Source organism: Athene cunicularia (genome assembly GCF_003259725.1).
Source record: "Athene cunicularia isolate RWA chromosome Z unlocalized genomic scaffold, athCun1 chrZ_part1, whole genome shotgun sequence".
Lineage (NCBI taxonomy): Eukaryota > Metazoa > Chordata > Aves > Strigiformes > Strigidae > Athene > Athene cunicularia.
In genome coordinates, this window is record NW_020799142.1 from 2006047 (window position 1) to 2029132 (window position 23086).

The 23086-nt window shown below is 36.8% G+C and overlaps 1 protein-coding gene across 2 annotated transcripts in view; it reads left to right on the forward strand.

The window, feature by feature from the left end:
* FER (FER tyrosine kinase) overlaps nt 1-23086 on the forward strand; it is a 184143-nt gene that overhangs the window by 2629 nt on the left and 158428 nt on the right. For both annotated transcript variants that reach the window (XM_026865513.1, XM_026865514.1), the window contains exons 3-4: nt 4248-4421; nt 7788-7887. In XM_026865513.1, coding sequence (XP_026721314.1) covers nt 4248-4421; nt 7788-7887 — 274 coding nt within the window. The remainder of the gene's footprint in view (nt 1-4247; nt 4422-7787; nt 7888-23086) is intronic.

Consider the following 23086-nt stretch of genomic DNA (forward strand, 5'->3'; position numbering starts at 1 on the left):
AAATCAATCCTGAATTCTGAAATTCAGTATTTTGGGTTCCTGGGTTGAGACTGCTACTTTTGGTTGGTGTTTTGAAAATAGAGTATTCTATAGTAAGCTTTTGTTTTAAGACAGTTAAGTAGGAGCTGTTGTTTATGTTATATAGAATTTGTGATAGAAATAGAAAAATGCCAGGAAATCAAGGCAAAGCCTAGCATTCCAGCTGTTAATCATACTGCAGCACATGTAGTAAAAGCAAAACATTAATTCAGGATGTTTCTCATAATTGTGAAGTTATTTTGTATCCACTTTAAAATCACTGTTTTGATTTTTTTATAATGGTAAGGCTGTCCTCCCCCCAAATTACTCATTTTCAGATTTAGAGGAAGTCCAGTAGAGCTACCAAAGCAGCAAACATCCCTATTTCACCTGTTTGTAAGCTTCTCTCCTGACGTGGATTCCTTCCCAACTAGAGAAGACAATTCTGTTTTAATGGCTTATTCAATTCTTGGCCCTTCTGCAGTGGGAGTGATTACACAGTCCTTTCAGTCTGGCATGAATCCTGTTTTCCCCTTGTCCTATTTCAGCTAGGATAGGGTTAGGTTTCCCCAGCAGAGAGAGAGGGTGAGGGGATCTCTAGCCGGGTTATTCATACCATGCTGGTGTCAGGTCCAGGGGCGGAACCTTTTTACTTTGCTCTTTGGTGGGCTTGGTGGTGGGAACCTGTTCCGTGACCAGTTAGCGGTATTTCTCTGTATATCGTTTGTCTTGTTCACTATTATTGCTGTTTATTGTTGTTATCATTGCTACTGATGTTGTTGTTAAGATTGTTTTATCACTCTGTTATATTAAATTTCTTCTTATTTTAACCCGGGGTTTGTGCCTTGCTTCCAGCCCGACCGGCTGCGTGTGGGGGAGGGGTAATGGCAACGTACTCTCTGGTCCCGGCAGGGCTTAAACTACAACATCCTTCTGCAGGAAAACACACTTTTTGGGTCAAGTTAAATGTTAGACACAGCGCTTTTTATGTAGTGGTCTTATGGGGTGGCTACTTGGAATACTAGCTGTGGCATAGCATTAGGAACCTGGCTGGTCCCTATGCAGCAGTGTAGATTTATACTGGATTAAAGTGATGGTGTGTGTGACTTGAAAGCTGCGCTACTATAGCTAGCCTGCTTCAGCGGCCCCAAAAGTATCACTGGACAGTGTTTATGTAGAACAAATTCTGTTGTTGCTTCCTTCCCCCACAAAAATTGTTGTCTTGTAAATTGACATACTACCTTTTTTTTCATCTGTTTTGATAGTGTGGTTGAAATGCTTTTCACATGATTGTTTCTTATACACAATTTGTTATAGCTTTTGCTATTTAAGTTGTGATGACTTTGTTAAAGAAGCATTAAAGCATTGTCATTGGCAAAATGTCAGGTAATTTCTTCAAGCTTTTACACTGTTGGATCCCAAAGTTTTGTATAGAATTATTGGTGATATGGCTAGTAATTGTTGTTACTGCTGCCCCACTAGAATTATGGTAGCTAAAGTGTCTTCCAGTTCTTTTAGATGATGAAACAGAACAGATCAGCAATAGAACAGTAAAGGAACATTTGCATCAGGCTATTTAGCATTATAAGGCATAAGAACCCTTAACCTTGTAGCTCAGTCTAGAATGGTTCATGTCAGTGATATGGATACTTCTGTGAGCAAATAGATTTTTAAGAAGTTGAAGGTCTAACTTAAGCCATGTTCTTTTTGAAGAAAGGCACATATATCACATTTTGAAATCTTGTTTTGGACATAGGCACTCAAGTTGTTATTTCAGAATTATTTTTGTTCCCTTTTTCTCTTGAGAAGGTACCATTTTTCCTCTCAAGACCCATTGCTGATCTCTACATCTTTATATAACAGCAAAAATACTCATATGCTACTAACAGATTGTTTGTGTGGGCTTGCCTTGAAATTTCACTGTCACCTTGGATTTTAAAGTTGTGTAGCAACACACTGTCTTATTGGTTTTAACAGTTAAAATGTCTGAATTTTTTATTACTTTAGTCACCTTATTGTAATTTACTTTTTTCTCTCTTTCTGACATTTTACAGAATCAAAGTACGACCAAATATTATGGGACATTAATCTAGTATCTTACATCTCCTAGGATTTAAAATACCTATATATTAAATTTTTGGTATTATGTGGCATCAGTGCCAAATACCAAGCTGTCTAATCTGATGTGTTTTTTGGTTTTATTAAAGTGCACAGCAAGAGTGAGCACTTTGAGAGGAAGGTGTTTGTGAAAATCTGTCCTATGTTTTTTTCATGCAGACACAGCAAAATTGCTGGAAGGCATAGTGACAGCAAATGCTAATGCTAGAAAAGCAGTATTTTTAACAGCTTCAAAACAGCTGTTTTTTGGTGTGTGTATATATGTCTAAAAAATGCTGTTAAACCAAACAATATTATATTTTATTGCATTTGATGAATTGTGGTTATCTTCTGTGAAGGGAATTGCTTTGCTTTTTCTGCTGTCCCCACCCAGCTCCTTTTCTGCCCCATATAAATCTCAATTTTTGAAGCCTTTCCTGAAGTATAGCTTTTTGCTTTAGCTTTTTCTATTTTAAAATAATAACATTTAATTGTACAAACCCCAGAAATCCCATTTAAAAGATGTTTTCTCATTATGGAAAGACGGTTGTAAAGAACAGGAAAATGTGCAAGTGATTTTTTTTTTTCAATTAAAGGGAAGTTTTTGCTATGTTTCTGACTTATTCAAGTGCATTTGGGGAATTGTAGGCTAAGTATTTCTTAAGAGTACTTGTCCTGTTGAAAAATGCTTTTGCTCTGATTTTCAGGGTTGATTGAAACAGTGCTTCTCATCAGTAATAAATCAGCTTTAAAGAAAATGGAGAACTGTGACTACATTTTCACCTCTGAAAGCACTCTTATGAGCTCTTCTATAACCACAAGACCCACTCCTCCCAGAAGTTTAATGATGTTTTTATTCTATGCAGCTTTGCAGTATGGCTTCTGATTTTGAAAGTGTTCTGTAATGGAGAGACAAAACAATTTTAAGCCATAGTCGAGAAGCTTCAGGCCATGACCTTTTACATCACCCCTTTAGGCAGTCTGATATAGCTCTGTGGCAGTCTGTAGGATGTTTACGAGCCAAAGGAAATATTAAAGATGGTTTAATATATACAGGAGTTTAATGTCTTTTGTTTCCTTCTCTAGAATCCAGGTTGCATTGCAGCATTACCATGTAGAGATGAAAATATTATGTATATATGAGATGTAAGGAAACCCCAAAGCCACCAAACAAATTAATTTTCTAAGTTTTGATGATCTAAGGTAGATTTATGTCTTTAGTAAGAGTAAGGTAAATGCTAATAGAACATGTATGCTAGCTGCCTTCAAAACCTGCTAATTGTATGGCATGTATCCATTCTGAAATTTTAGATACAGCATAGCATTCAGTGTCAGGGAGTTATCTCAAAGGAATTTGGTACTGTTCTCATCAGCAAAGTGTGACAGGGAACTTCAGGGTGACAAATACTTCTATTTGAACTGAATTTAATTTTGTGTCCGTGGTGCATTGGAAGTCACTGTTCACCTTACAGTTCTTAATCACAGTTCACAGCCACGAACAGAACATTAAGCTTCCTGAAAATTGACTGACAGAATGGCCAAGGAAGTTATTAAAGTAAGAGTATGGAAAGATGTTGAGTTACTAAGACAGATGAGTAAATGCTTGTGTAAAAACCTGTTATCACTTTATGCTGTGATACTGGTGACCTGACTGATGCTGTCAGTTATGTGAAGCAGCTGATGCTCTTCAACAGTAACCACTCAGATGCATATTACTGTGAGCTGTTTAGACGAGGTCAGAGAAGTTAGCTTGAATGGAGTAACTGTGGCTGGGAAACAGAACAAAGTACAGGGGAATATGATTGTGAGGGATGTCGGGGATGTGTTCCAAAAAAGGCTGTAAAGCTTTTGGTGTTCAGAAGTACAAGGACAGTGCTGAAGGGTGAACATACAATGTTGTGTTTCTGTCTGGTGCTTTTTTATGATTTAATGAGTAAGTTCGAGGAATGATTTTGCTGCAGCAGGAAAACTTAATTTTTGAAGATCTCAAATGCATTTGGGTAAGTTTAAAATTATTTTTTTAGTGAATTGTTTTGAAGAGTTATGCATCTTTTCCCACAGTTCGTGTTCATCATTTAGTTATTTGAAAGCCAGAATGAGTAAGTGCTTTTCTGTTCTGACTTTTTTTATAGTCTTGGTTGCTCGTGGTACAGCAAACAGAACAGCTGAGCAAAATAATGAAGACACATGCAGAGGATCTTAATTCTGGGCCTTTGCATAGGCTTACAATGATGATCAAAGATAAGCAGCAAGTTAAGAAGAGTTATGTAGGTGTTCATCAACAAATTGAAGCAGAGATGTACAAGGTATTTTACCTAACTGTGTTTTATAAATGTATTAGTTTTGTATGTTCAAAAAGTAGTATCTTGAGAGTGGATTCTTTTAGTTCCTCTTTTTGTTTGTGTCATGATAAAATTAGTGATTTGCAATATGTAGAATGCCTAGTTTAAATTTTATTTTTTTCCTCCACATTTTCTCTCCCTTGCTAGCTGACAAGGCAAAGGTGGAAAACTTTCTTCTGTATGAATTTCTATGGACAGATGGCACTGGAAATGCTCTTGTTCCAGCAGAGGATGATTCTGTGTGACACTCCTCAATTCCATCTTTCTTCCTGTTCTCATTCTACTCTAGACATCTCTGGGACCAGGGCTTTGAAAACTTCCGTTAATGAATGCTCTTGACAGTCCAGACTGTTTTGGGCGGGAAGAGGATTATAATCCCCATTCTAAAATAGAAAACAAATGTAAACCAAACATTAAGGCTGCAGATGGAGTTCTTCAGGGCCTTTTCTATTACATGTCAGTTGACATGCTCATGTTGAAAGTGCTGTGTCTGGTCAGTTAAAATTGACAGAAATTACCGTTTTATTCAGGTGGTCTGGGAGAAGTTCAGCCGCAAATGTCAAAAATCAAATTGCTGGTCTGAAAAGTTTACTGAGAGAAAGAAAAGCATCTTTTCTCCCAGCGGAGAATTTGAGATTTGGAGTAGTGTAATTTAAATGTAATATCTGAGTAGTACAGTACAAATATCAGGACTGATGAGTAAAGATTCTTAGGCTGTTATGAGAAGAACTTCAAACTAGTACTAAGCATATATTAAGTTAAATATGTTGGTTCTAATAGAACTGCTTTCATAATATGCTAGGTCTTGGCATTGTCCCCAGGTATTGACTATGGGGAGTGTATCCTTTTTGATTCATGGTCGGTAGGCTGTTTTACCTGAAAAAACTTTCAAGCCAAGTAAGTAATCACTCACATCCAATTTACGGATTGGTGCATCTGAAAATAGTCAGGATGGAAGAAGATGAAAACCTGATAGCATACATTAGAAATAATAGAGATTAAATATATAGAGAATTGGAGAAATGGAAAAAGAAAGAAAGAAACATATGAAAGAGAACCTAGATGAAACAAGACTCCTGGAAGTTCAGGTATACTTTTAAAAGAGACTGCAAAATATTTATTTTTTCTGTTAATAAGGTAACTAATAAAATCTCTAACAAAGCTGTCTTTTAAAATAAGGCTTTTGAAAAAAATGTAGTGCATATTGAGCACTCCCCAAATGATTAATTACAAACCATGTTGACTTTAATTAATTATGGTCTGGTCTGCATGGCCATGCAAATATTTTGCATCCTGATGAATAAGCTTACATTGTTGTTTGGTTTTCTTTTTCTCCCCCTTCCTGATTTTCCTAAGATGCATTTGAATAGCAGTCTGTTTCATATATAATATGTTATTTCATTGTTAGCTGACATTGTTCAAACGTTCTGTGTCACTGGAGCACTTACAGAATGGTTCCCAGAAATTCAAAATACTTCTCCGTGGTGTTATTTCTGCTTTTGCTGCACACAGAAGCAAAATACTTACTACTTCCCAAGACATTATCCAAATGTTGTGATGATCGGAGTCTGTGCAGTTCATGCCTATCGGATATGCTGGCAAAAAAATGTGTTTTCCTTTAGGTGAAATGCATATATATCATCCTTTCTTATTCAAGACACCTCTACAGTGAGAAATCTTTTTGATAAAATCCTTAAGGACCGTGAAATGCCATGGTTTTTATACAAATGTAATAAAACTTATTTTATTCCAATTCCCATTAAGATATCAAATATTATTTTCTTTCTTCATGAAATTTGGTGAAAAAAAGTAAAGTACCATGCTACAGGGAAGACTTTTTGATATAAAAACTGGTTTTAAGATAATCCTTGGCTGTCTTAGTTCCTTAAGCTTTATTTGGGGGCAGAGGCTCTCTTGGTTTTGTTTTTGTCTGTTGGAAGAATAGTCTAAGAATCAGTAAAATGTATTTTGCAATTGTTACAAAGGTTTTGTAATACTGGTGGCCTACCTTTTATTTTCTAGTTTTCTGTAAGATAAGCAATTCCATGTTATTTCTGTTTTAATTGTGTTCACTACTTTCTCATTTAATCTTTTATTTTTCCATTTCTCGTTGTCTTTATGTTACAAATTTGTCATAAATTTAGTTTTTCCTATATTACCTCTATTAGTCTATAATAATATAATATGAATATAATTTACAGTGTGTAGAAATACTTGAATGTGGTTTTGTTGTGGAGAAGAGTTCCTGCCTTTAGATTAAATATTTGCACAGATGGCCCAGAAATAGAGACTGTCAACAGCACCTTGTTGGCTCTTTGAGGAATTAAGTTTTCAGATGTTGTTCTTGAGGGTGAAAGTAGGTGGTGTCTGGGCCTCTTCTCATGAAAAAAAGGAGAATTATGAACTGCAGTGTTCTTCATGCCAGCTGTGAGGAAGAGTTTTTTTCTGTAGAATAGACATCCTTTTCTGCACAGTAGTTGAGGGGAGCACTTCCATTAAATTAAGTTCCTCTTCCATGGTTTCCTGTTGTGTTTTTTTCTTACTGTCAAAGTTTTTACTATTCTTTGCTATATATGCCACCTCTTTGGTATTGTAGTGGCTGGTTTGTCATTAGCTTTTATTTGCAAGTTCATGTTTTGTGATTATTTCTGAACAGTGCACTAATTTTGTCACACAGTGAGTGAAAGTTGAGGATAGAAGAGGCAACTTTATTTTAATTTTTGTCCAAAACTATCATGTTCAGTGGAGCTGCTTCCACTGCAAAAAAATTCAGTGCTGTGTTCCACTGTAGTTTGGTTGGGTTTTGTGTTTGGTGGTTTTTCTTTTTTGTTGGTGGTTGGTTTCTTTTTAGGGATTTAAGACTTAAAGCAGATAGATTGGTTCATGCAAAGTTGCTGTTTCTATGCTGTTCGTATGAACTGTAATATCTAAAAATTCTTCCATCTTGCTTTTTTTTTTTAGGTGCTAAAGGATTTCTATCCTATGTATGGAACTTTTTTATCTATGATTTATTAAGCATCTTCTTTGTGCTTTTTCCCTTATCATTAAAAGGGAATAGTGTTTATGATCAGCTGGATTTCCTAAACTTATCTTTCATGACTGATGTGGATGAGGATGTCTGTTTCAGGCCTTTTATTTCATTATATGCATCTGTTGATTTTGATTTTTGTTATACCATATAATAACCCGTTGTCTCAAGCCAGTGGAAAGCAGTACCATCATTATTTTAGAAGATAAATTCTGTTTATTCTCTTTCATTAATGCTGTGAACTTTTTTATATGTTGAGGATAAGTATTTTTAATACTTTTTATATTTTTATTTTCTTAAAGGTCACAAAGACAGAACTAGAGAAACTAAAATCTAGCTATAGACAACTAATAAAAGAAGTAAATTCTGCGAAAGAAAAGTATAAAGAAGCTGTGGCTAAAGGTATGACTGACATGTTAATTTTGTCTATTAGTTTCTTTTTCAAACCTGATGAAACTCTTACCGTGAAACAGGGTTATGTCTTAATTTCAAACAACTCGATTACAACATAAAAACTTATTTAGTATTTTAAGTAAGACAGACTAATTGTCATCATTTGTAGTTGGTGGTTCTCTTAAAAATTATAAAATAAAGGTAACCCTTCTTTTAATATAAATGGTAATTTAAAAAATTCTTCTGTTATTGCTTCAGTGGATGCATTTGAAATGTAAGATTGCTCAAATGAACTATTAATAGTGGGTTGCAACTCCATCTCATCTACATTGTAGCTGCAATGTAGTTGCAGCCTACTTGCATCCTGTGACCTATTATGGTTGCTGCAGTGGCATCAAGCATCAGTTCTTGACTAATGGATCTGACCTTTGCACTCTTAAATAAAAGAGGAAAAGAATTCTTTTGCACACTGATACATTTCAAAGATTTGGGGGGGATGATGTGTCCAAGCTGCTGTATTTTGATTCTTGTTGAATTGTGCTAATGATTAGATAAAGGAGAGCATTTGCTCAGTGTTAATGTCTTGTTAATAATTGTTTCTATGTTCCTTTCTAAGATTTTTTTTCTTCAGGAAGTTAATTGGATGGCAGTATATAAATGTAATTCCAAGATCTATTTTATTTTTTTGTATGACTGCTTAAAATGACAATAGTTATCCTTGATTCCGTTGTACTATAATTCATAGTACAATATAGTAGCTATCAGTGCTGAGAGAAAGACTGTTTCTTTCCAAGTTTGTCTGAAATTTGGAGCAGTTGCCAATATGTGAATGTAATGACAAAACATCATGGGATAAGAGAAGTTATACTTAGCATTGTTCGGCGTTTTTTTTTTTTTGCTTTTACTGATGCTCATATTCCCTTAAAAATGTAAATACATAATCTTTCATTTCGTCCAGTTTCCTAGCTGTTTTTTACAGATAGCTTTAATTTGGTTACTTGGTTTATCCCCAACTACTTAACATAGGAACATATGGTATGTATCATAGAAGATACAATAGGGCTCTGTAATGTTAGTATATTGTATTTATCCTATCTTCCTGTTAAAGTCTGATCATTCTCAATTCCTGGAGCACCACACTTTCTCACTGAAATCAGAGTGTTTTGGCTGTCAGCAGCTGTGATGTTTTAATGTTATGATTAACTGAATTAATATTTCTTTAGATAGACAGTAAACATGAGCTGTTTAAGACACTTACTTCTCCTATGGTTTTCCTTGACCACCTCTTTCAGGCTTCCATTTAGTATTTGTCTTATTACAATTGGTAGTTAATTTCACTTTCCCTAATATCTTAGTGTAAATCTGTTTTAAGAAACACTAACCTCTAGAAAAATGTTGCGGGTTTTTCTCCCTAAAATTGCAGAATTTCTTCTCCCCTGTCAAACCCCAGGCTGTGTACTTGTTTACAAATATTTATATAGTTGATAGTTGTATATCAACTTTAGGTCATCTGAGCTGTTTGAAAATTTTAAACCATGCTATTTTCACAGGGTTTCTGAGCCTTCACGTTGTCAAACTGGTTTGTGAAGTGAACAAATTAGGGAGCTTTTAAAATTGTAATGCTTCATTATTACAGGCAATAGTTCAGTAACTACTACTTTTTCTTTTTCATTGTGTGCTATTAGGAAATACGATTTTTGTTAATACACAAATTGGTTCAGTTTTTCTACCATAACACTGGGAGGGCATAGCTCAGTATTAGAAGTAAGTCAAAAACCATTTTGTTAAACAAAAAAAATCAAAATCTTTGGTCACCAACTCTTGCAAGAAATGTGTTAAAAGAACCAGTCCAGGTTCACCTCTGTAAAATGCTGTTCTCAACAGACTCTGTTACTCTGGCAAACCATTTCCATCACAGTGCCTGACCCTCCTTTCTGGAGCTGAAAGCGATAACTACTCCTTAGGACATACTACTTTGTCTTTGCCTCTGGGCTTGTGCTTGCTGAATTAGCTGTAAATCTGTACAGTGCCTTTACAGGCTGTCAACATGAAAAGAATGCAAGCCACACAGAGGAATGGCTTAAGAATTTCTCTGTGTTGCTAATTTTGAAATGTAGTAACTTCTGTTTTGTTTTGGTTTGCAATAGCAAAGCCATCTTCTAGTGAAAGAGTAAGTTTATTAGAGCAGCTAGTGAAAGAAGTACAAGTGATTCTCTAGTTTGGGAAGACCATTGTTTCCCTTTGTTTTCTGCTTGAAAATGTTATTTAATTCTGGGCTAAACACAGAGTAGAGGATATTAACTGAAAAAGGGTAAAGCTTGTCAAAGTGATAAACAGTGGAAAGTTATCTTCTGCAGTAGTCGTTAGTTTTATGTTTTTCTGTGGTCACAATGTATTCTTAGGTAAACTTGAATTACTGCGTGTCATACTTCCCACCAACTAAAAGGACAGTCACTTTGAGTCAACGTCTTAACGCCCTAATGCTGGGTTACAGCTGTTTTCGCTTTTTGATGAAAACACTAAGAGGACCTATGGAAAAAATAATAAGAATAATGGTTAAGCACTGACTAATGATACTGGTTAGTTAGAGGTTTTGTTTGTGTTAGGGAAATGGGAAGGTGGTTGGTGGGGATTTTTACATAGTTTCGTAGTGAGGAAAAGGGAACTGCTATCATGGAAGCCTTTGTGCTCTCCAGATCTGGAGAAAGATGAAAGTGTCTTAGATGCTGGCTCATGAGCTGTTCTAGGGAACCCTCCACTAGCACTACTTCTGCTTCGGTGTCAGGGAAGCAGGGGGACAGTAGTGTTGCAGAGGGTGCAACACTGAGCTTTGGCTGCCACTTGGTCCTTAGACTGGATTGTACTGCCCTGTTGTGGCCACCAGTGTCTGCATGCTGTCTCCATCAACTGTTTTATTCTAGCCCTTATCCCACTTAGTGACGTGGCAGAAACAAAGTCTACAACTCAGAAAGAGTTATAAAGCAGGTCTGTTTAATCCGGCTGGGGTGCAAGGGGATTTCTCCACAAAGCCTGCATGCCGTCTCTGGCAAGTAGCCAGATATTTATTACAACAAAACATACATATTCATTAGGAAGGGCTGGGTTATTACAATTAGTTTGGGGAATAGGTGTGATTATTATAATTATTCAAGGAGAGAATTATGTGGTCCTCTTCATGGTGTCCCGCTGTTAAGCAAAGTCCAGATGTCTCCTAAATCGGCAAGATCATCCTCCCTAGATAGCATCTCTGAGTCCTTTTGTTCAAGTTTAAGTTTGCCTAAGTGCCCATTCAGGGCTTTGGTTCTGTTATCGGTGAGTTGTCCTTTTAATTCATACCCCCGGGCTACCCGCTACTTTCTTATCATAGCCAATCCCCAAGTTATCTGGTGAGGCACAGTGATTCCACAAAACAATCCTGGATGAGCAAGATTCTTAGACAACGTTCAGAAATCATCATACATTGCTATAAGTAAATAATTTGCAAGGAAAGTCGTCATTTCTCTGTATCATTAGTCATGCATTGCTGCTCCTTTCTGTACCAGTGATTACCATGGGAAGCACAAACGTAGCCTGCTTGGTTGCTCTTGGTCATGGAGTCCCCAGGTGTCAGGCAGTCTGGTTGCTGTTACGCAATTGGTTGATATTTTTGGGTTTTTTTTTTTTTTTCAGTCATAAATTCTTATGGTTTTTTTTTTAATGTATGGTGGAGAGAAAGCAAGCTTGAGAAGGGCTTAAAGTCAGCAAGCTGAACTATTCCAGTGCCTCTCTAATGAGGCATACTTCAGGGACTATGGACAGACTGATTCCAGTAGACTCTTCTGGATTGGAAAGCTTTGTGGAAAAAAAAAAAAAAATCAAAAAAGTATGTAGTGAGAAGGCACAACAATGTGTTCCTTTGCAGATCTGGGGCATTAGAGCATGTTGGGGCCATAGGGCATTCTGGGGTCATTGCAGAAAAATATAAAATAAAACCGGGTTAGATTGTTTTTTTCATTAAATAAACAGCCCTCTGACATCTTTTAGACATGTGATATTGAGAAAACGTGGTGTAAACTTCTTACAACAGTGGTCTGACTGACAGATTGTGTACAATTTTTAGCCTACAATGCTGTGCTGACATCAGTGATGCTGAGTAACAAGGTTAAAACAGTGGTGTCATGTTGATGTTGCTGCAGGAAAACACATCAAAATCTATGCCAAATGCTAAAGACATTGGCTGAAGTTACAAAGCTTTTAAAACAGTTTCATAAATAATGGTAAGGAACACAAAAAGGAAACTGTAGAACAGCTGTAGATATTAAGTGTGGTATCTCATTACAGTTTTAATCTCATTTGATTAGATAAGTAACTGTTTCCTCTTGTTTGCTATTTCCACAATTATTTCTGTTTCTGAAGAACTGTGCATTCTGTTAGCTGTAGTTCAGAGTGAGCATTTGTTTTCATTCTTGATTTTTTTTTTGATTAAACACTACATATTGCTATATATAAAAAATGTTTAAATGCGGGAATGATGAGTCCCTGAAACCATAAACAATAATTTGCTCTTTTCCTTACATTTTTCTTTTAAAATTTGAGAAACATTAATTCATAAAACAGTTTGGCATCTATTTTTGTAGCTGATTTTGGTGTTTAAATGTGAAACATTTTTTTTATATCAGTTAAATGTGAAACAGTTTTTTTTATATCAGTTAGTATTGCAAATTGGAACAGAGCCAGTGTAGATATGGGAGGTTCATACTGGATTTTAATACAATATAATCTTTAGCAAAATTTAAAGTTTTCATGTAAATATGTCCATTACAGGTTTTTATTGTATTCTTGTTACTACATAATTTGATTGAATGTAGAAACTATATTGCAACATTCTCATGTGAAGAATGGATCTAAAGTAAATAGTAAAGGAAAAATGTATGGATTCTAGTATTCAATTTCATTCTTTCATTTTATGCTGCTACAATAGCATTTAAATGTATTGTACCAAATTTCCTTAGGTTCACTTGTGTTCCCTGACAACATTGTGATTTAGAGAAGATTAAAAATATTAACAGTGCACCTAGGAGATTATAGAAGACTCCATCTGCTGGAAGCATGTTTTCCAATCTCTGCAACTCTTGTGATTTAATATGTCGGCATCGACGTGACTTCTGTGGTACATACTTCAGTTCTACAACACGATAAGCTATGTCTATGATAAAAAAAGAAGCTGTTAAAAAAGCTTTCATTAAATCAAAGTATCGTCCTACTATTCCTTGTAATAGCCAAGTGGTCAGAAAACACTTTGAGGTGGCTGGTGCATTCATTCTGACAAGACTGTAAAATTATGATTATACTAATACATTTTCTGATGGCACATGTTGCCTTTACTTGTTGCTGAGATCAGTAAAACTCCTAGTAGAGTATATTTTGAGGTTTTTTTTGACTGAAACTCTCACATTGTTAAGACAACAAGTAAGACTGGCCAGACTGGTCTGTCATTTTCACAGATGTCAGCAGGCTGGCTGGGTTTTAAATTAATACCATGTCATAAGCATTTCAACTCATAGACATTACCAGTACTTGCAAAACCTAGAGTTGCTTCTTGTATGTAAAACAAAGCTTCTAGAGCAGGAAACCCTGGGGAGCACAGAGCCAAGAGATCTTGGTGACTTCTTCTGGATTGTGGGACCAGCTTGGGCATACTGTTTCCACTCAACATGGATGGACTCGCAGCCTCAGTATATGCTGTCCTCAATCCTCACAGACCAACACTCATAGGTCTGAGAGAATATACTAGTGGTGCTTATTAGCTCAAACATATGACAGTTCAGAAGATTGCACTTAAATTTTTACTATTTTTGTACTATTGTTATTTGTATATTTTAACATTAAGCAGGTGACTATTGAACTAATTCTTAACTCAGAAGTTCAGATCTGGTATTCTGTAAATTTGAAATCTATAAGTATTTACAAATAGTCTTTTCTTGTTAGAAAACTATATGTTATTTGCAGTCATTAATTTTTTAAATAAGGTTTGGGAAAAACCCTCTTCTCAGAAATAAGTTGAGTGATGAAGGGAGTGGATGATTTTATTTGTTGAATAAACATTCACGTAACCCTCTTGCAAGACATAAAGGGAGAAAAGATCTTAGAGATTAAAAGCTGAGATCCTATCTTCTTTCTGTCTATCTTCATGATTTTAGTGTAGTGAAGCCCATGCTGATTATGAGCACTGCATTTGTATATTTGTATTTGGAGAGTGATGATAAGGCTGGTCACTCACTAAATTTTCAAGTTTGCTTCATGAGACAGACCTAACAGTCAAAATTTAGTTGAAGCAGTTTCCATAAAAAGTACTTTGTAGATGGGCATAAATTATTTTTAAAGTCCTCTGAATTCTGGGCACAAGTATAAATTAGGAGAGGAGTGGCTGGAGAGCAGCTCTGCAGAAAGGGATCTAGGAGTGCTGGTTGTCAGGAGGCTCAACATGAATGAGACATGTGCCCCGACAGCCAGAAGGGCAAAACTCTGCATCCTGAGGTGCATCTGTCCCAATCCAGTGTTGAGGAAGGTTTCAGTATGATCCCAAGAGTGAGATTAAGACACAAATGAGGTCAAATGCCATATACCCAAACCAGGTTTTTATTATTAAAAAAGTTGTCCTGGTTCATCTAGGATAGGGTTAAATTTCCCTAGCAGAGAGGGGGAAGGGATCTCCAGCTGGAAGGGATCTTCATACTGTGCTCATATCAGGTCCATCAGGTCCAGTGCGGGAAGTTTTTTCTTAGTGACTTCATTCGCGGGGAGCACGTGGTGGGCTGTCTATACATTGCGGTATTTCTCTGTATATCTTTGGTCTTGTTTACTGTTATTACTGTTTATTGTTGTTATCATTGCTACTGTTGTTGTTCAGATTGTTTATTACACTGTTGTATTAAATTTATTCTTCTTTTAACCCGGGCTTTGTGCCCTACTTGTGTCTGAGGGTGGGGAAGGGACAACGGCAACGTGGTCTCTGTTCCTGGCAGGGCGTAAACCAACACAGAAGTGAAGAGGGGTAGTAATAGGATAAAATGCAAGGAAAAGGCAGAAATGAAGCAAGGATGCAGGACAGAACTGCAGGAATAGGTACCACCATGGATCCATTGGCGTCCCATTGATCCTCAGTCTTCAGTTCTTCAGTGGTGGGTGCACATGGATCTGGTTTCAATGGTGGATGCACACTGAGCAAAATTTTCTTCTGCCTTTTTAATTTCATCGTATCATCTGATTAGCATATCTGCCCACCTTTAGGTTGTTTTTTTTTTCTTTGGTCCCACAGTTTTTTTTGCATCTGGCTTCAGGGCAGTAAAGTTTGCCTCTTCTCAGTTCATTAGCAGTGTTTGCATGGGGTCTGGTTTACACAATAGAGCCACAAATGGCTACAGGATGGGGCCAGCTCAGTACACTCTGCCAGTTTGCGACTTATCTATGGAGTTTGACAATACAACTGCAAAGAAGTGAGGGTGTGCATCCTTCAGTACACTCCTGCTTCTCTGGGTGATATCCTCCCAGACCAATTCACAGGCCTCAGCAGCTTCTCTTGGAGGTTTGTACAAACACAAGCTTTGAGACAGTCATGTGACATTTCAGTCTCTGGCAGCATCCAACACAGCATAGCCAGCTGATCAAAACAGGTGATTATTGCTCTGTAATCAGTGTTGGTTCAGTCTCAGCTTGAGTAATGTGTGCAGTTTTGGGCCCCACAATTTAAGAACGTTCTGAAGGTCCTTGAATGTGTCTAGAGGAGGGCAATAAAGCTGGTGGAAGGGTTGGAAGCAATGACCTGTGAGGAGTGGTTAAGGGCTCTGGGCTTGTCTAGTCTATGAGACAAGGAGGCTTTGTCTAGGAGAAAAGGCTTCGTCCTTTGTCTAGGAGAAAAGGAGGCTGAAGGATGACCTCACTGCTCTCTACAGCTTCCTGAGGAGGGGAGGTGGAGAGGGAGGTGCTGATATGTGCCAGGTGAGGTTCAGACTTGATATTAGTAAGCATTTCTTTAATGAGGATGGTGGTCAAATTCTAGACCTGGCTTCCTAGAGAGAGGTGGTTGATTCCCTGAGCCTGTCAGTATTTGAGGCGTTTGGACAATGCTCTTAATACTATGCTTTAACTTCGGTCAACCCTGAATTGGTCAGGCAGTTGGACTAGATGATTGTTGTAGGTCCCTTCCAACTCTAGTCTAGTCTTAGGATACTGAAGCCAGGTTCAGTGTGGGAACCAGAATGCTTTAAAAGTTGTGTCATTTGTTAAAAGTTATGTCACTGGTGGTTTTCTTGCAATCAGCAAAAACTATTGTATGAGGAAATAATTTTCATAATCACTTGTGGTATTTAGATGTGGCTAGGAAATGAAATACTGAATTTAACAAGACTTCATCAGTCAGAAAGGTCCCCAAATCAATTCAATGGGTAATACAGAATAATCAATTATAAAGCAAGTTCTACAAGCTGTGTCTTTCCTATTCAGTGATGGAGACTTGGGAAATTGAACAATATATGAAGAAATGCTTAATAGAAGAGAAGGGGAAATTAGAGGGTTGTCTCCAAAAGCAGGAGGCAACAAATTTTACTCAAGAATTCACTGTAAATTATGTAATATATTCTTCAGAATTGGGAATTATTTACCCCGAATATACTTAATTACATTGGCATGATATATCACTGTAAGGGTAGTCTTTTTCTTCTGTCATTTCTGGGTTTTAAAATTATTTGCTTTAATTTAAGAAGTGCTTAGTCCTTATCAAAATTCACTTAAGAGAAAGATTATGCTGAGGTTCCACTAGTATTCCCCCCACTTAATACTCTGTGGAAGCAGATTTAAGTCAAGCTTTAGGATTCTTTAATGAAAAAATATTTTATTGCTTTAAAAAAATGTTATTAGAAGATGACCTATTTGAAAGCCCTGGTCGTTTCATTCATGAGTATAAATAATATGTTCAGTAGAATAATGCAAAAAAAAAAAATGTAAAGCAGTATTCTTTTCCAAGTCATAATGAAATAATGTTCTGTGAAAATGTTTGTCTCCAGAGTTAAAATAAATAAGGAAGTGACTATATTGGAGGTTTGTTACAGATAAACAAATGTGGAGACAGCAAAATATTCAGAAGTTACCTTGGTTATTGCAAATGCTGAAAAATAAGTAGATGAAAAGGTAAATACAGTTCAGGGAATTATTTGAAAAACTGCTATCATAAACACTGGGAAATGTCTAATAGATCACTATATGAATTGACAGCTTTATATTTTAGTGCTGATATTTACAAAAATAAAAGATTCTAAAGCTAATCAAAGAAATGTTTTTTTCTGTTTGAGTCATTACTATATGCTGAAGATTTGCATATTTTCTCAGAGGAAGATTGTTACTTCATTAAAAAAAGAGAGGGGGAAGAAAAAAGCAAAAGCCCTGATACTCTCCTCTTTATTGTGCATTTTAACATTTTCTGAAATCAATTGTTTTGATACTATGGTGAGGTTATAATACAGAAAACTGCAAGAACTCCCAAGCCAAGCTTCTTAGCTTTTCCTGGGACCTTCCCTGTCCTGTCTTTAGTCCTAAACTATAAACTCTCATTCAGCTCCTCATCCATTCCCAGGCAGAGTGCACATGCTCCAGCTGCTCTCTCACATAAAGGACAGCTCCTTCTCCTCGTCTTCCTGTCTTGTCTTTCCCCAAGAGATTTTGTCTTTTTATTGCTACACTCCAGTCAATGAGAACCATCCCACCACACCTCCATGATTCCGATGAGATCTTGTACCCTTTGCTATCACTGACAGGATTGAGGACACTACCTGGGCCCCATGCCCTCGATGACTGCCCCCACAGCTCTGTAATCACTTTTGATATTCTCCCCCAAGTTTCCTCTGACAGTATCCTTGATGGCCACATTTATTATAACATTGCCTCTGCTATTTTTCTCTACATTTACCCATACCCAGGAATTTGAGTAGATTTGCTTTTTACACTTCCTGAACTACAGAGGCAGTTATGTGAATTCGTGACATACGTTCTTGTCCTCCAAGTTTCTCTGGGATTGTAGGTCATAGTTTTATTTATTGTAGAAAGATTTTCTTCCCTGCTAGTACTCATGTGTAGATCTTCAGATTGGCCTTCTGATTTTCATTTTGTTTATCCTGTAATTCTGCTCCTTTTCTGTTGCCACAGTTCTGGCACATTTAAGGCTTGTGACTGTGTTTCTACTGGGGGTATATAACCCTCTGTTGTCCTGTCAGGTGTGTGTCTGCCTGCTTGTGAAACTAAATTAAATTAATTGTCAAAAACTGGACTTGTGTAATAAAATTATACCTTTGTCAGGTGGATGTTATCTTTATTAGTGTTTTGTCATGGGACAGCATTCACTGTGCGCTGAAGCCAAAGGTGATGTTGCAATGCCAGGAGCTATAAATGCAGAAAGTTAATTCATCTGTTGTGAGCTAAGCCTTTACAATGATCTCCATTGCTTCTTTATGAACACTTTGTTATCACTGGAAAATGGCTGAAGGTCATACCTATCGGTGCCACTAAAGTTCCCAAGAGTGAGAAGGGGCAGTCTTTCTTGAAATAACGTTAACATTGGACTCCAGACAGACTTTGTCTGAGATATATGAAAACTGGACAAGAAATTATTTATAATTGTAGACATTCCAAAACATGCCTAACTCTGACAGATTTATGTTGTTTTCACAAACTTTTAAGAATGCATATTTCAATTATGCCTCCTCAAAAAGCAATTATGATATTATCTTTCAAAAGCAAACAAATATGCAAAAAATTGAGAGAGCATCTCAAGTATGAATAGATGCTTAGATTTTAGTGGTCTTTGTTTTTTTTTTTTTTTTTTTTTTCTCTCATTTCCTGTCCTCAAAGGTTCCAAAGAAACAAATCAGAGCAATGCAAATTTAAGAACAAATAGCTTAATTACTGCTACTCTCAGGAGCTTTTCTAAACAGCTTTTCTGACCACTGTTGGAAAGCCACACAGAGAGGAAAATTATATAATCTTTCTGTAGTGTGGGATGTCATTGATATAGGGCTTTGTCCAAAGTGAATGGCTGATTTGTTACATTTGCAATGAAACAGAAGTTCAGGGCTAACTGTACCATATATCCATTGAAGTATAGTGTTGAACGTGTTTTTACTAGCAGTTGATCTACAGTGGAGACATAAAGAAATAACTTCTTACTGCATTCAGCTTTGGAATTATCTTTGACGTCTTTAGTAAACCAATCCAAAATATTTCTGTTTGAGCTTTTGATTTTGAGGGGAAAGTTTTGTATTTCATGTTAGCTGAAACCAGGACATCATGGTATGCTGTTTCTCTTTGAAAAGAGTAGATCTTTTAAGAAAATAATTCTGTCTTTTAGGCATTTACTTGCCCGTAAGATTTGGCTGAAGGGCTGTAACTAAAGCAGCTTAACTGCATTTTTTTTGTCGCAGAACAACAGTAGTAGATTTAAGCCTCAGTCATTAATTTAACATTTATCATGAAGCGGGATTTGAAATCTGAACATCTAGACTTCTACCAAGTCTTGACTTGAGTCTTAAATGTCACACTACAGGTAATGTTCAGGAGGTGGATCCTTGTCCTGTGTGAATTTATAAGTGCTTTATGCTGTATTCCACAGAATCAGAATTTTGCTTTTCAAATAAAACATCAAAATCTATAATGCAAATTTGAAGACTTCATTAGTATTAAATTTTGTTGAAATTAGTGATAATTAATGTAGTGAACATATAAGGGAATATGAGTTTTGACCAATCAGATAAAGTTGTAAAGGAGTAAAAACCTGAGTTTTACAATATAGTTTTTAGTCCAAAATATGTATGAAATTTTCTGTATTTGCAATATTTATTTTCTGAAAGTCAGTTTCTTTGAGACATTTGCACTGTACATCAATGCGTATTTAAAAAAAGATGAATTTTATGGGCTGAAATTTTTCTCAGTTGGTTGTCCTATCTAGTTTCTGTTCTTTCATTCTAGGTGAATATTGTGCTACAAGAGACTAACACAACTGTAAGAAATTTGTAATAGCAAGTCTGCCTTTTTAACAGAAAATACCCTAAACTTTTTTTTTTTTTTTATTCTGGATGACTCTGTTTTTCTGTATGTAGTAAAATCTTAAAAGAGTTTTTATTAGAAATTGAAATACTTGACTCTCTAGAATGTTTTAAAAAGAATGCCAGCCTTTTCTTTGCAAACGCCAAACTTTCTTAATTGAATTTTGCAGGCTTCATAATACTGTTTATAATATGACATAGTGTGTGCACAGTCAGTTTCTTAAAACATTAAGCAGTTCTGTCAAAAACTGATGTCAGTGGAATTTTAATTCGATCTGTTTATGAAATCCATAATACAGGTAAAGAAAATTGGATGTTTTCCTCTGTGCTGACATGCAGAAAAACTGTGTCCTCTGCCTTGCTGCATTTTGCTGCTTTAAAAAATAAATTACAATATGGAAATAATACTGTAGCTGTGTTTCTTGTATTGTAGGTTCTAAGGCTGTATTTAAATTTGAGTGTATATGATAATTTGATTTATTTTGTAATTACTTGAGGTGTTCTGCTGAGGAATAATATATAGCAAAGGAATTTAGTCCTCAAGGCAGATGAGAAAATGGGATAGTTTAAGCATTAATGAAGTTTCTGAAGGAGAGATAGTATTGGTAAGTCTGTAGTTATGTGGTTGTGGTAATTTTTAGTGTAAAGTTTCAGTTTAGTTTAACTGTTGAAGGCTGTTTGTTATGGTTTGTAAGTCAGAAGCCTGTATTGATGGTACACAGTATAATTTGACATATGCTGTGTTTTGTCTGAAAGCTATAGAGGTTGTATTTTAAAGATATGCATGGGTAAATTGTAGGATTTAAGCTCTTAAACTATGATATATGAAAATAATTTTGGGTTATGTAATCTAGGGCATGCTTGTGTAGGAGTGGCCAAACATAAAATAACCCCAAGAAGTAATCCATTTCTCCCTCTGCTATCACCTTGTCTCCCTCTTCCTGCTTCCCTTATCAGTGTATCTCCCAGGGGAATAGGCCAGAGCAAGCAAAACTTGGTGATTCCAGCTTAGTGCTGCTTTGTCCATTCCTCTTTTATCCAGTTCCTGTACTTTAAGTACTACTTCACCTCTTGCCCTCCAAACCCTCTTCAGTCATCTTCTATTATTTTCCCATGTTCACATGCTTCTCATTCTCCAGAAAGTTCTTAGTGTGTGTCTTGGTCTGCAGACAACCAGGTTGACAGTGTAGCCTACTCTGTTTAGAAACTGAATGTGTATGATACTTTGATTTATTCTGAAATTAGTTGAGGTGTTCAGTTGAGGAATAATGTATATAGACAAGGAATTTAGTTGTCAAGGCAAAAATGGGATTGTATACCATACCATTTGTATCAGTAATAGCGTGGCCATCAGGGACAGGGAAGGGATCTGACCCCTGTACTCAGCACTGGTGAGGCCGCCCCTCGATTCCTGTGTTCAGTTTTGGGCCCCTCACTACAAAAAGGACATTGAATGACTCGAGCGTGTCCAGAGAAGGGCAACGAAGCTGGTGCAGGGTCTGGAGCACAGGTCACACGAGGAGCAGTTGAGGGAACTGGGGGTGTTTAGTCTGGAGAAGAGGAGGCTGAGGGGAGACCTCATCGCCCTCTACAGCTCCCTGAAAGGAGGGTGCAGAGAGCTGGGGATGAGCCTCTTTAACCAAGTAACAAGTGATAGGACAGGAGGGAATGGCCTCAAGTTGCACCAGGGAAGGTTTAGACTGGATATTAGGAGGTACTTCGTTCCAGAAGGGGTTGTTAGGTGTTGGAATGGGCTGCCCAGGGCATAGTCCCAATCCCTAGATGTGTTTAAGAGTCAGGTTGACATAGTGCTGAGGGATCTGGTGTAGTTGGGAACTGTCAGTGCTAGGTTAATGGTTGTACTAGATGATCTTCAGGGTCTTTTCCAACCAAGGTGTCTCTGTGATTCTATAGGGTAAGAAATCTGTTCCTTCCACATATAAAATTACATCAGCAGTTAGATTGTTTTCAATTAAATGGCAGACATAATGTCCTTTTAAAGTAATTTTTATTACTTTGGATTTAAAATGTGGCTGACAGTGGCAAGGTAGCAAGTGTCTAGAGGAGGGCAATAAAGCTGGTGGAAGGGTTGGAAGCAATGACCTGTGAGGAGTGGTTAAGGGCTCTGGGCTTGTCTAGTCTATGAGACAAGGAGGCTTTGTCTAGGAGAAAAGGCTTCGTCCTTTGTCTAGGAGAAAAGGAGGCTGAAGGATGACCTCACTGCTCTCTACAGCTTCCTGAGGAGGGGAGGTGGAGAGGGAGGTGCTGATATGTGCCAGGTGAGGTTCAGACTTGATATTAGTAAGCATTTCTTTAATGAGGATGGTGGTCAAATTCTAGACCTGGCTTCCTAGAGAGAGGTGGTTGATTCCCTGAGCCTGTCAGTATTTGAGGCGTTTGGACAATGCTCTTAATACTATGCTTTAACTTCGGTCAACCCTGAATTGGTCAGGCAGTTGGACTAGATGATTGTTGTAGGTCCCTTCCAACTCTAGTCTAGTCTTAGGATACTGAAGCCAGGTTCAGTGTGGGAACCAGAATGCTTTAAAAGTTGTGTCATTTGTTAAAAGTTATGTCACTGGTGGTTTTCTTGCAATCAGCAAAAACTATTGTATGAGGAAATAATTTTCATAATCACTTGTGGTATTTAGATGTGGCTAGGAAATGAAATACTGAATTTAACAAGACTTCATCAGTCAGAAAGGTCCCCAAATCAATTCAATGGGTAATACAGAATAATCAATTATAAAGCAAGTTCTACAAGCTGTGTCTTTCCTATTCAGTGATGGAGACTTGGGAAATTGAACAATATATGAAGAAATGCTTAATAGAAGAGAAGGGGAAATTAGAGGGTTGTCTCCAAAAGCAGGAGGCAACAAATTTTACTCAAGAATTCACTGTAAATTATGTAATATATTCTTCAGAATTGGGAATTATTTACCCCGAATATACTTAATTACATTGGCATGATATATCACTGTAAGGGTAGTCTTTTTCTTCTGTCATTTCTGGGTTTTAAAATTATTTGCTTTAATTTAAGAAGTGCTTAGTCCTTATCAAAATTCACTTAAGAGAAAGATTATGCTGAGGTTCCACTAGTATTCCCCCCACTTAATACTCTGTGGAAGCAGATTTAAGTC